A 12179-nucleotide genomic window follows, 5' to 3' on the forward strand; every position below is an offset into this window, starting at 1 on the left:
ACCTGCTCTTTAGCGGCAAGCATCCCTTCAGTATGTGCCCAGGCGTTGCTAAGGTGAGGCCCGTCCCCAACCCAAGAGATTTTCATTCTCTCCAGTTTCTTAATATCTCTTTTTACTTCCTGCCCAGTATGCTTTCATTTTCTTTTGCCTCCACCAAATCTTGTCTGCTCTTTAGCGGCAGGCGTCCCTTCAGTATGTGCCCAGGCGTTGCTCAGGTGAGGCCCGTCCCCAACCTCAAAGAGATTTTCATTCTCTCCAGTTTCTTAATATCTCTTTTTACTTCCTGCCCAGTATGCTTTCATTTTCTTTTGCCTCCACCAAATCTTACCCATCCCACCCTCGTCGTCTCTTCTCTCTTGTGGTTCTGTGAACATTGAAATGGTGCGTTTTCATTTTCTTTCTTTCCCCAGGAATATTGTTGGCAGCGGCCGGTCGTTGTTGTTGGGCCAGGTGACCTTTATAGAATCTGCATATTGTATGCTTATTCGAGCAAGAGGTATTCATAATGCAAGTCAAACAGTGCTGCAAAGCTGTATAAAAAAAGATTCCTCTTTGCCCTAGGTGCTTTGGCTCAGCGGATAGAGCATGGGCCTGCGGACTGAAAGGTCCTCGTTGGGGGTCCTAAGCCCGGGTTGTGGGCTCGATCCCCCAGTATGGGGCGTGCAGGAGGCAGCCGATCCATGATTCTCTCTCATCGTGGATGTTTCTCGCTCTGTCTCCCTTCCTCTCTCAAATGAATAAAAACATATTTTTAAAAAAAGATTCCTCTCCTTACTTCTAAACACATGACTGCATGTAGTCAGCACCTCTTTAGGGAACTTTTTCGACTTATTCCTTAGCCTGACACTATCGGCGATTTTCTTTTTTTTCTCATTCTACAGGATAACCCAGCAGAGTTCTTTTCTGAAAACGATCCTTCTTAGGGTGTACTTATTAGTATTTTCCTTGGTGACTGTGATCAGTGACTATACTAAATTGCATTTGTGCTTGGCACATGAATATCGATGTTGTGGGATGAAGAGTTTAGTAGTGACATCTTTCTACCTCTCTCTCTCTCTCTCTTTTTTTTTTAAAAGCCTTTTAGTATTTCATAGACACTTGGGTGATACATCACTGTGTGGTCTCGGTGGGCAATTTTGCCTTCCTACATATTTGGAGCTGCTGCCTCCCAGATGGTTTCCTTGCCTGGAGGACAACAAGTGTGAATGTTGCCATTATTTGTGTCTGCTGTTTGTCAGTGACATGCACAGTGTTGTTCCTGTATCCCTCAATCCGTGAGCCTGACAACACCTCATTGTTCCCAGCAAGCAGCTTTCCCCTTCCTTCTTATTAACAAGTGTGTGTTTTTTTTTTAAATGAAATATAAAAGGAGACAAGCTATTTAGTATAATCATAAATGTACCCTATAGTAGAAGCCCTGGTATATCTACTGTGACCTGTACAGGTCATAGTGGTTGGTTAATTGAACTAGTTAAAGTTTGGTGCCCTTAGAAATGACATACGCCTTCACCTATGTTAGCCAACTTTATAACATACGTGTTCATTCTGAAGCTTTTCATGTTAGCCTAGGGCAGTGGTTGGCAAACTCATTAGTCAAGAGAGCCAAATGTCAACAGTACAACGATTGAAATTTCTGTTGAGAGCCAAACTTTTTAAACTTAAACTCTATAGGTAGGTACGTTGTTATTAACTTAATTAGGGTCCTCCTAAGCTGGCCTTTGCTAAAAACATCCTCAATCTGAGGGGTCGACCTCAGCGAACGTACCCCCACTTCTTCAAAATAGACTCGGCCAGGCCGAAAACCGACTTCTGCGCGCGGGCCATGAAGTTTCAATCGCACTGTCCGTGCGCCCACACGTGGTATTTTGTGGAAGAGCCACACTCAAGGGGCCAAAGAGCCGCATGTGGCTCGCGAGCCGCGGTTTGCTGACCACTGGCCTAGGGGATGCGAAATCCACATTATTTTTTTCTTCCCTAAAGTCACGCCCATCTTTTACCTCTAGAGATTCAGCTTTGGTTTCTGTAAAGCAGAGAGAGAACTTAGACCTGCAGAAAGCGCTCTGGATTTAGCGTTCTGCCCAACTTGTATGATCTCCCCCTTTTATATATGTCTCTCAGTTTTCTAGAGACCTGCCTTTGTAGAAACTTGCTGGAACGTTTCACTTCCTTCCATAGAAGTTCTGTATGCTCACATGGTATAATTTATAGGATATTTAAATTGCATAATTACAAGTACAGTCTGGATGCATACATATGGCCACACGCACAGCTAAGGACACAGCCCTTAGAAGGGGGCAGGGTGACCCGCCTGGCTTCCCAGCGCTGCGTGTTTTCAGGGCTAAATGGCGTGTATTATAGACAGAAGAGAGAGGATTTGATAGATTGTCCATTTGGGCATTAAAAGTCAGAAACAGGAGCTTTCGCTGGCGTGTTTTAGGTCTCTGACCGGCGGCAGATTTTTATTATTTTACAGTTCATCTCTCTCACTGCCTTTCAAGTCACTACTTGAAGAAACCTTAATTAGGAGAAATGAAAATGACAGTACTCATCCTTTGGGGGCTTACCACCTGATGGTGGAGAGATTGTACGCATAGTGTATCGTGATGACATAGAGTGGGCCCCCCGTTAGGGCCGGAGAGAGGAAGAGCTTTTAAGCTTTCCGGAGGGTGTGACACTCCTTGCATTTGGGAGGACAGCTGGCATTGGAGGCGGAAGGCACTGTATTTGGGAAGAGGGAATGTGCCGTGAGTTCAGGTAGAGGGAGGGGCACCTTCAGAGCTGTGGACAAGCGTGGCATTTCTCTTGCCTTGGAGTTTTGAACCGTTTTGCACGCGTGTGCCCCCAGCAGGAGGATGGTGGGGTGGTGTGGGGCGCGCTTTTAATGCTCTCAGTGTCCGAGGGAAAGAATGAATGTCAAAAGACAGACCACACCACGGCGGACCTGGAATGCCATGCCACGCAATAAGAGGGTACCCAGAAATGAGTCTTTGGGGTGTGCTGGCCGGAAGGGCGACACAATTAGATTTGATTTGGAAAACATGCATCGGAGTTGGGAGTAAAATTGCATCCGCAGTGCCAGTTAGGAGACTGCTGAAATCATGCAACCGAGAAACTACGGGGGCCCAGGTTAAAGCTTTTGAGCAGCGTGAGCAAAGGGAACTCGTGGGAAGGATGTAGGATGGACAGACCGGGGAGGGGGGATGGGACGGGCGGATTCTGGACTTGAGCCCAAGGTTCGCAGGGTGACGAGTCCTGAGTAGTGATCTGAGAGAGAAAGCACTCGATTTGCAACTCTTTTGGTGCTTAACACAATATAGGGCAGTGATGGCGAACCTGTGACACGTGTCAGAGGGGACACGCGAACTCATTTTTTTGGTTGATTTTTCTTTGTTAAATGGCATTTTAAATATATAAAATAAATATCAAAAATATAAGCCTTCGTTTTACTATGGTTGCAAAGATCAAAACATTTCTGTATGGGGACGGGCATTCTGGACTTGAGCCCAAGGTTCGCAGGGTGACAAGTCCTGAGTAGAGATCTGAGAGAGAAAGCACTCGATTTGTGACTCTTTTGGTGCTTAACACAGTATAGGGCAGTGATGGCGAACCTATGACACGTGTCAGAGGGGACACGCGAACTCATTTTTTTGGTTGATTTTTCTTTGTTAAATGGCATTTTAAATATATAAAATAAATATCAAAAATATAAGCCTTCGTTTTACTATGGTTGCAAAGATCAAAACATTTCTGTATGTGACACGGCACCAGAGTGAAGTTAGGGTTTTTCAAAATGCTGACACGCCGAGCTCAAAAGGTTCGCCAGCACTGATAGAGGGCCTGGTGTGTATCGTTGGCTTTCCTGTTTGAGGAAAATGCACGTTTATTCCGATCTGACCGTGTAATCTTTTATCAATGGGATGGCCCCAACTCAGTGTTCCTGTACTCTGGCAGCTGTGGGATATCGGTGGGAGCAATATTTGTGGAATTGAAATCGAACATTATGTTTACTCCTCTTTAATGCTTGAGGTGTGATACAATTGCAGGCTTGACCAAAAAAAACATTTGACATCGGAGCGTGAGATGGTAATCCTACTTTTTAAAAATTCCCCATTTTTGTGTGTGTCATTTCTGCCTTAATATTTTATCTTCTGGGCAACTGACATGGTCGTGCTGAGAATGACTCAGCGTCGTAACAGCCTAGGTGCTCATTCTCTTTTTCAGAGTGAACTCCCTTAAGTGGTTGGTAGTATAGGAGGGGTTATGGTACAGACCTTGACATAACGGAAACGGAGGATTTGAGGATGAATGGCATTCTGCTTCTTCAGAGATGGTGAGGATGTGCTAATACGTGTGTAAAAATAGATGAGTTGGGCCTGTGGCTTTCAGCAGGGATACACTTTACAGCATGTCACATACTTTGGGAATATCCGTAAAGTGCCAGGTGACATCCAAAATTTTCTCCTGTCTTCGGTTGTCCCCCCCTTTTTCCTCTCCCCTGTGTACTAGCGAATCCTGTCCGATATACTTTCTTTTTAAAAAATATGTTTTTATTGATTTCTTTCCGTTGTCCCCCACTTTTTCCTCTCCCCTCTTGTCTGTGTACTAGCGAATCCTGTCCGATACACTTTCTTTTTAAAAAATATGTTTTTATTGATTTCAGAGAGAAAGGGAGAGGGAGAGAGAGAGAAACATCAACGATGAGAGAGAATCATGGATCGGCTGCCTCCTGACCGCCCCCTGGGAAATCACTTAGGAGCCTGGGAATAAAATGAGGAAGACTCTAAGAGCTTTTGAGGAGGCAAATGCACAGGTCTTGGTGACTGGGGCTGGCCGAGGGATGGTAGAGAGGATTGCTCCCTCTATATAAGCGGTTCTCAACCTGTGGGTCGCGACCCCTTTGGGGGTTGAACGACCCTTTCACAGGGGTCGTCTAAGACCATCGGAAAACACATCTATAATTACGTATTGTTTTTGTGATTCATCACTGCTTTCATTATGTTCAGTTTGTAACCATGAAATTGGGGGTCACCACAACATGAGGAACTGTATGAAAGGGTCGCGGCCTGAGAAAGGTTGGGAACCACTGGCTTAACGCCTTCGAGTGGCTTCCCAGTGAACGTAATCTCTCCCTCCTATGGCTCAGGTTGGACCTCCTCAGAGAGCCTCCCTGGTGGAAAGAGGCATGAGGACTGTGGGAGGGAGGGTGATTCATTCTGGCTCTGGGGACCCCAGAAAGACTTCGCAGAGAAATGGCATTGGACCCAGGTCTCCGTAAGTGGGATTGCATTCGATGGAACCAGGTGCTGAACAGGAACTTAAAGAGCGTCTGCTGGGGGCTGGGCACTGTCATTGTCACGCTGCTTTGACAAGTAGCGATTAATGAGTGACGGCTTTGAAGGGAAGTTGCTATTTTCAAAGAGTTGGCTTTGTTGCAACCTCAATAAATAGCATAGACCAGAATAGCCAAGCCATCCTCAAGGAGCCATCCTCAAGGAGCTCGAATACCAGAGCGCTTCTCATTCACGAGTACTTGGGAGAAGAGAATTTGGCAACCGTCCCCTATATACCTGCTCAGGAAATTTGACTATATTCAGGAAGAAGTTACTGGACAGAGTCAAAGAATTCTAATGCCATGTTCCGGTCTTTATATTTGTAAACAATCGGCCCTCTTCAGCCTTCTGATGCCAGATTTTATTTTAAAATACCCAAGTTAACACCAGGAAGAAAAAATGTATTGGCTCTATGTACCCAGTGCATTTGATCATAAAATGAAATTTTTGTTTATAACGAATGTAAATGCCTGCTCTTCACAAGCTGTAATTTACTGGTTTAATCTTTGACAGGAGTTCCCTTACCGACTCAGGATGCTGAAGGCTTTGAGTAGGTGCTCATTTTGACGCTTGCTGTAATGCGGGGAGAATAGTCATATAATGAGTATGAAATGTTTATCTTTTTTGCTGGGCTTGTTTCTTTTTTTTGGTTTTTTTTTTTTATTATTTATTACAAAGGGTATTACATATGTGTCCATTTTTTCCCCCCGCCCAAGACAGTCCCCTAGCCTCCCCCATCCCCCAGTGTCTTATGTCCATTGGTTATGCGTATATGCATGCATACAAGTCCTTTGGTTGATCTCTTACCCCCCCTACTTGTTTCTTTTTTAAAAAAATTTTTTATGTATTTATTTCAGAGAGGAAGGGTGAGAGAGATAGAAACATCAATGATGAGAGAGAATCATGGATTGGCTGCCTCCTGCACGCCCCCCTCCCCACTGGGGACCGAGCCTGCAGCCCAGGCATGTGCCCTTGACTGGGAATCGAACTGTGACCTTCTGGGTCCTAGATCGACGCTCAATCACTGGACCACACCGTTCGGGCTTGCGGTACTTGTTTCGATCTGCATTTCTTTTTCTTTTTTTTGTTTTTATTCCTCTCTGCCTCTTCAGTTGCTGTGGTTCTTTCTTTTTTTTTTTTTAATATATTTTATTGATTTTTTACAGAGGGGAAAGGAGAGGGCTAGAGAGTTAGAAACATCGACGAGAGAGAAACATCGATCAGCTGCCTCCTGCACACTCCCTACTGGGGATGTGCCCCCAACCAAGGCACATGCCCTTGACCGGGATCGAACCTGGGACCCTTGAGTCCGCAGGCCGACGCTCTATCCACTGAGCCAAACCGGTCAGGGCAGTAGCTGTGGTTCTTAGATCTTGCCTCCCTTCCTGTTACGTGTCTCTGAAAAGCTGCACATAGGTGTACAATCTCAGCTTTTCAGACGTCTTCTTGTTGACGTCTTCAGCTAAAAATCCTCCCGGAGAAAGCTGGAAATCCCTCTCGTTCGGTCTGATCAAATAAATGAATCGATACCCATTCTCCTGGGAATCGAGTTTGAGGCCACTTCGCAATGGACATGCCACTTGCTGAGACCACGAGCTCTCCCCTCTGGAGTGTCCCAGAAACCGGACCTGCGCAGAGAAAGCCGGCCTAGAGTCCTTCAAAAACCTCCGACTCCCCGTCTTTGGGGGCTGGCATCGTTTTGGGGCTCAGCCCATCTGGTTTTCCAGGTGACCTAATGAATTCATCGTTTTTTACCCCCTTTGGCCTCGTGTGTTCTTCCTTCGGCGACCCTAACGCCTGTCAGAAGACCCTCTGAGCTGTCCCTGTCATTCCGCTCTTGTCTATATACACTAATGTACAGGCAGTTCTGTTGTGACTAAGGCTAGTCATACTTTAAAGCAAACTCTTAAGTATTTTACCGGATGAGAGAGAAATGAGAAGGAAAAAAGTAAACCCCAGACAATATGGAGAATTGTAGCCCTAGCTGGTTTGGCTCAGTGGATAGAGTATCGGCCTGCAGACTGAAGGGTCCTGGGTTCGATTCCAGTCACGGGCACTTGCCTGAGTTGCGGGCTTGGTTCCCAGTAGGGGGCATGCAGGAGGCAGCTGATCAATGATGAGAATCTCTTTCAATCTCTTTCTCCCTCTCCCTTCTCTGAAATCAATAAAATATATTAAAGAGAAAGACTAGACAATGTGGAAAATGATTATGATTAGTACTAATTGTTAGTTATGACATTTATAGTATATTACTAAAATACAGTATGCTGCCTTTATTTTGAGATATTTTAAGTTCTAAAATACCTCCATTTATTAGGTTATGGGGATCCCGCCCTAGTCCCCAATTTCCTATCTGGCAGGTAGGCTAAAATACTATATTGTCAACCTTCTATATGGATTCATCCGATCTGTATCGGAGATTTGTGAATCCGGGAGATCCAAGAAGGGTGCCTCACTGGCTTATTTGGTGCCCACCTGTAATTGGAGTTGGTCTCTGGAGTGGTTTTCTTCGCACATCAACCACCCATTCTCCCGTTTTCCACACCAGCTGGGTGTCCAGCCGTTCACTTCTGTTGCAACACTGTCTGGAGTTATCCCAGACCCCACAGGCTCATAGCCCAGTCCCACAAGACTGTCCCCATTTCAGATACTGGCTGCCAGTGGGGGTACGAAGGCTTACCCACTTACGCCCTGCTGACTACAGAGTCAGTTTTGATAATTCACGAAAAGGACTCCCAGAACGTAGGAAAGTACTTTGTTTGTTATTGTTGGTTTAATATAAAGGACTAGAGGCCCGGTGCACGAATTCGTGCACCAATAGGGTCCCTCAGCCTGGCCTGAGCCCTCTTGCAATCCAGGACCCGTTGGGGGATGTCGGAGAGCCGGTTTCAGCCCAATCCCCGCAGACCTGGCTGAGGGACCCCCCCAACGGTGCATGAATCCATGCACCAGGCCTCTAGTATGCATATAAGATCTCTGGTTAATCTCTTTCTGCCCTTCCCCCTTCCCTCTGACATTCATCAGTCTGTTCCATGTTTCCATGTCTGTGCATTGAGCACCTGCCCCCTGGTGGTCAGTGCATGTCATAGCTACCGGTCGAATGGTCGCTTAGGCTTTTATATATAGAGATGCAACTCCGGAACAGCCAGATGGAAGAGATGCATAGGGCAAAGGTTGGGGTGGGTGCAGAGGTTCCATGCCCACCCTGGGCATGCCACCCACCCAGCATTGCCACGTGAGCTTGTTTGGGTGCGTTTATGGAGGTTTTGTTACATAGGCATGATTGTGAACTCGATTTTTGACCCTTCTACCCTCCCCAGAGTGGGGATGGGGGGAGTGGGACTGAAAATTGCAACCCTCTGATCATGGCTCAGTATTTCTGAAAACAGCCCCCTTCCTCAAGCCTGCAAGTCAACTCATTAGCATGCCAGAGGCTCTCTTCCTGTTCAGGAGATGCCAAGGGTTTTAGGAGCTCTGTGCCAGGGACCGGGACAAAGACCAAAGATTTTTTTTTTATATATATATATCACAGAATGTCTGTCTCCAGCCAGGAAAGATCCTCAGATGTTGTGGAAAGGAATGGGAGGACTTGATTTGAATTTGTCTCTCAGAACTCCCGTGGGCCTGGCCGGTCCCTTCCTGGCCCGGCTTTGATGTGGGTTCTCCGAGTGCCAGGACTGCAGCGTTATCTGGGCCAGATCCATCCCTTCGCACCCTTCACACCCTCTCCTGGCTGTTCTTCCTCTTCCCAGAGCCCCTCAGCTCTTACCCACAGCTTAGTTCTTCTTCTTGTTAACCCTGGCTCTTCCCTCCCGCTGCTCATGTTGGACATTTCATTTTCAATAGAAAATGAATCAACTAACTTTTTTTTTTTTTTGCATGTTTGGCCTTTTGCTGGCCACGTGGATATTTTCATTTGCAGACGTCTTTGTTTCCGTGGTTGTATCTTTTCCAGGGAAGTTGAAGTGACCAGACGGGATGGTTGATGAAGTGGTTTGTATAATAAGCGCCAATTAAAAGCTGTTAGCTGAACCGTGTGCTGCAATCCTTGGAATGTATCCAGATACCCACTGTAGAGCAGTGAGGGAAGGAAGGGTAGAGGAAGAAATGGGGATATTCTGCTTTTGGGTTTTTTTATTTTTATTTTTCGGAAAGCCTTTTGTCTTCTTTTTTTTTGAGCATGAAACGACCTAATTTACAAAAAATAGGGGTTCAGTGTGGCCTAATGTCTGTGACCCCACTGGGACTGTCTTGAGGAGACCGTATTTCTTGAACCATGGGAATCATATTGTATATCCCCAAATAGTAGTTTTTGAAAACGGGGAAATAGTGTTACTTTGTTAATTTTCAGATTTGCTTCTTGGATTGCGCACTTTGCTTTACGTTGGTACATGTCGTCTTGCGATACGGTTATGTATATGTTGTCACGTAAGTGTTTCTCTTGTGAGTGTGGACGAGATTTCTACTGTTGTGCTGACAAGTGCTCTTGAATCACAGCTTAAAAAATAAATTCAAGCCCGCCTCAGTGTATAGAGCGTCGCCTGCGGACTGAAGGGTCCCAGGTTCGATTCCGGCCAAGGGCATGTACCTTGGTTGCGGGCATATCCCCAGTAGGGAGTGTGCAGGAGGCAGCTGATCGATTTTTCTCTCTCATCAATGTTTCTAACTCTATCCCTCTCCCTTCCTCTCTGTAAAAAAAAAATCAATAAAAAATATATTAAAAAAATAATAATTCAGGCTCTAGTCATCGGCTTATTTTTATTCCCAGAACTTTTTACCCCCAAAATTTCAGTGCAACCCAGCCGGTGTGGTTCAGTGGTTGAGCGTAGGCCCATGAACCAGTTTGATTCAGGTCATGTGCCCAGGTTATGGGCTTGATCCCAAGTGGAGGGCATGTAGGAGGTAGCCGATCAATGATTCTTTCTCATCACTGATGTTTCTATCTCTCTCCCCTTCTCCCTTCCTCTCTATAAAATCAAAACTCAATTACAGTTATGTTCAAAATTTTTCAGGCATACAGTTTTAGATTATCAGTGGATTTATTTCAGTGTTCGTGCTGCGGAAATATTGTTACAAATTTTTGTAAAATTTCTCTAGTGGAAAAATATAAACAATTGGAACCCATTGTTCTGAAGCAGTGTTATTGCTCAGTGCTGCGGCCTGTTAATGTCCCCTTGATCCTCTGTCATCAGATTGCCTGGCAAGTTGAGTGAAAAACACACACATACAGTGTTGAGAGATGGGGCAGACATGGGGGTGAGAGAAGAGGTTGCGAAAGTGACTTTTTGCTCCTGGGGACATTGGAGAGGAACCCACATGATTTACTTTCTTAAGTCTTTGAGGCTAAAGTGGGCTGAATGAGCAAAGATTTCGTTCAAGACGGGGTTGGGTGAGTTGCCTGGGTGTCTCTGCATCCGTCATGGCTTAAACATCAGCTAAGTCTTCTACAGTATGTGGGGCGCTTGGGTTAAAGCATAGAGTTACTACTGTACCTGTTTTCTTCTGTTGTTCACTTTCATATTTGATTTAAAACACAAAAACGAAATAAACTAAAATTCTAATCAACCATTTTCCCCCCAGGGTGGCATTAGAGGATTTCTGCAAGATGAAACTAGTGCTTAATGTGAAATTCAGATCATCTCCCCTCATTTTATTTATTCATGTATCTCGGTCTCACTTGGTAACAGATAATTGAGGTGAAGTTGAGATTTAAAGACATTATTTTGGGATTGTCCTGTTTTCGTATTTATCTGTGATGGTTAGAAGTAAAATCTAAAGGATCCTTGGGAAGCATCTCACTTTACTTTTCCATTTTTTAAATGAAGAAATTTGAAACATAGGGTGTTCTGGCCAAGGGGGTTCGAGCGAGTCACATTGCCATCATTGATTATTGGTGACAACTCCATATCTTAAGGGGCAGATAGAGCGTCTCAGAATTTGTTATATAGACCATGAAGCAAGCCTGATGACCAATGGGTTTTCAGTACAGAGGGATTCACAAACAGGTCACTGATACTATAAACATACTAGAGGCCTGGTGCACGAAATTTGTGCACTGTGGGGGTGGTGGGGAGGCCTCTCAGCCCAGACTGCACCTTCTCACAGTCCGGGAACCCTCAGGGAATGTCCGACTGATGAGACTTGTCCTATGGGTAGTGGGCCTAAGCCAACAGTCGGACATCCTGAGCGCTGCCATGGAGGCGGGAGAGGCTCCCATCACCGCTGCTGCTGAGCTAGGAACTCATGAGCCTGGCTTCTAGTTGAGCAGCACTCCCCCTGTGGGAGCACATGGACCACCAGGGGACAGCTCCTGCATTGAGCATCTGCCCCCTGGCGGTCCGTGCATGTCATAGCGACCGGTCGTTCCGCTGTTTGGTTGCTTTCCATATTAGCCTTTTATTATATAGGATATATGATTAAACACATAATGGGTCATTTATACTTAGAGTTGTATTCAGTTTAATGAGCGTGTCGATACTCAGATTTAGAAGAAAACATTTCTGTGTTACTTGTGTGTTCGTGGATCCCGCTCCCCTCCTTATGTCCCTCGTTACCCTTTCCTTTCTAATCCGCCAGACTGTACCCACAGGGGCAGGAAGCTTTTGTCTTGTTCACTGTTGTTTCTGGCACCCAGTGAAGCCCTGATTGTTGAGTGACTGCTGAGTCGGCTGACTGATTTTTCTGGCTGTGTGGACAACTGAGCATATTTTAAACGCCTCATGTTTGCTTTCCCCCCCCTTTTTCCTTTTCTGCATGTTCTCACAGTGAGCAGAGTATCTGTCAGGCCAGAGCTGCTGTGATGGTTTACGATGATGCCAACAAGAAGTGGGTGCCAGCTGGCGGCTCGAC

General features: G+C 45.6%; 1 protein-coding gene across 1 annotated transcript in view; it reads left to right on the forward strand.

The window, feature by feature from the left end:
- Positions 1–12179, forward strand: part of ENAH (enabled homolog (Drosophila)) — an 89966-nt gene that overhangs the window by 24551 nt on the left and 53236 nt on the right. Inside the window, exon 2 of the mRNA XM_015562336.1 lies at positions 12096–12172. Coding sequence (XP_015417822.1) covers positions 12096–12172 — 77 coding nt within the window. The remainder of the gene's footprint in view (positions 1–12095; positions 12173–12179) is intronic.

This window comes from Myotis davidii, unplaced genomic scaffold (genome assembly GCF_000327345.1).
Source record: "Myotis davidii unplaced genomic scaffold, ASM32734v1 scaffold174, whole genome shotgun sequence".
In the NCBI taxonomy this organism is placed as follows: Eukaryota; Metazoa; Chordata; class Mammalia; order Chiroptera; family Vespertilionidae; genus Myotis; species Myotis davidii.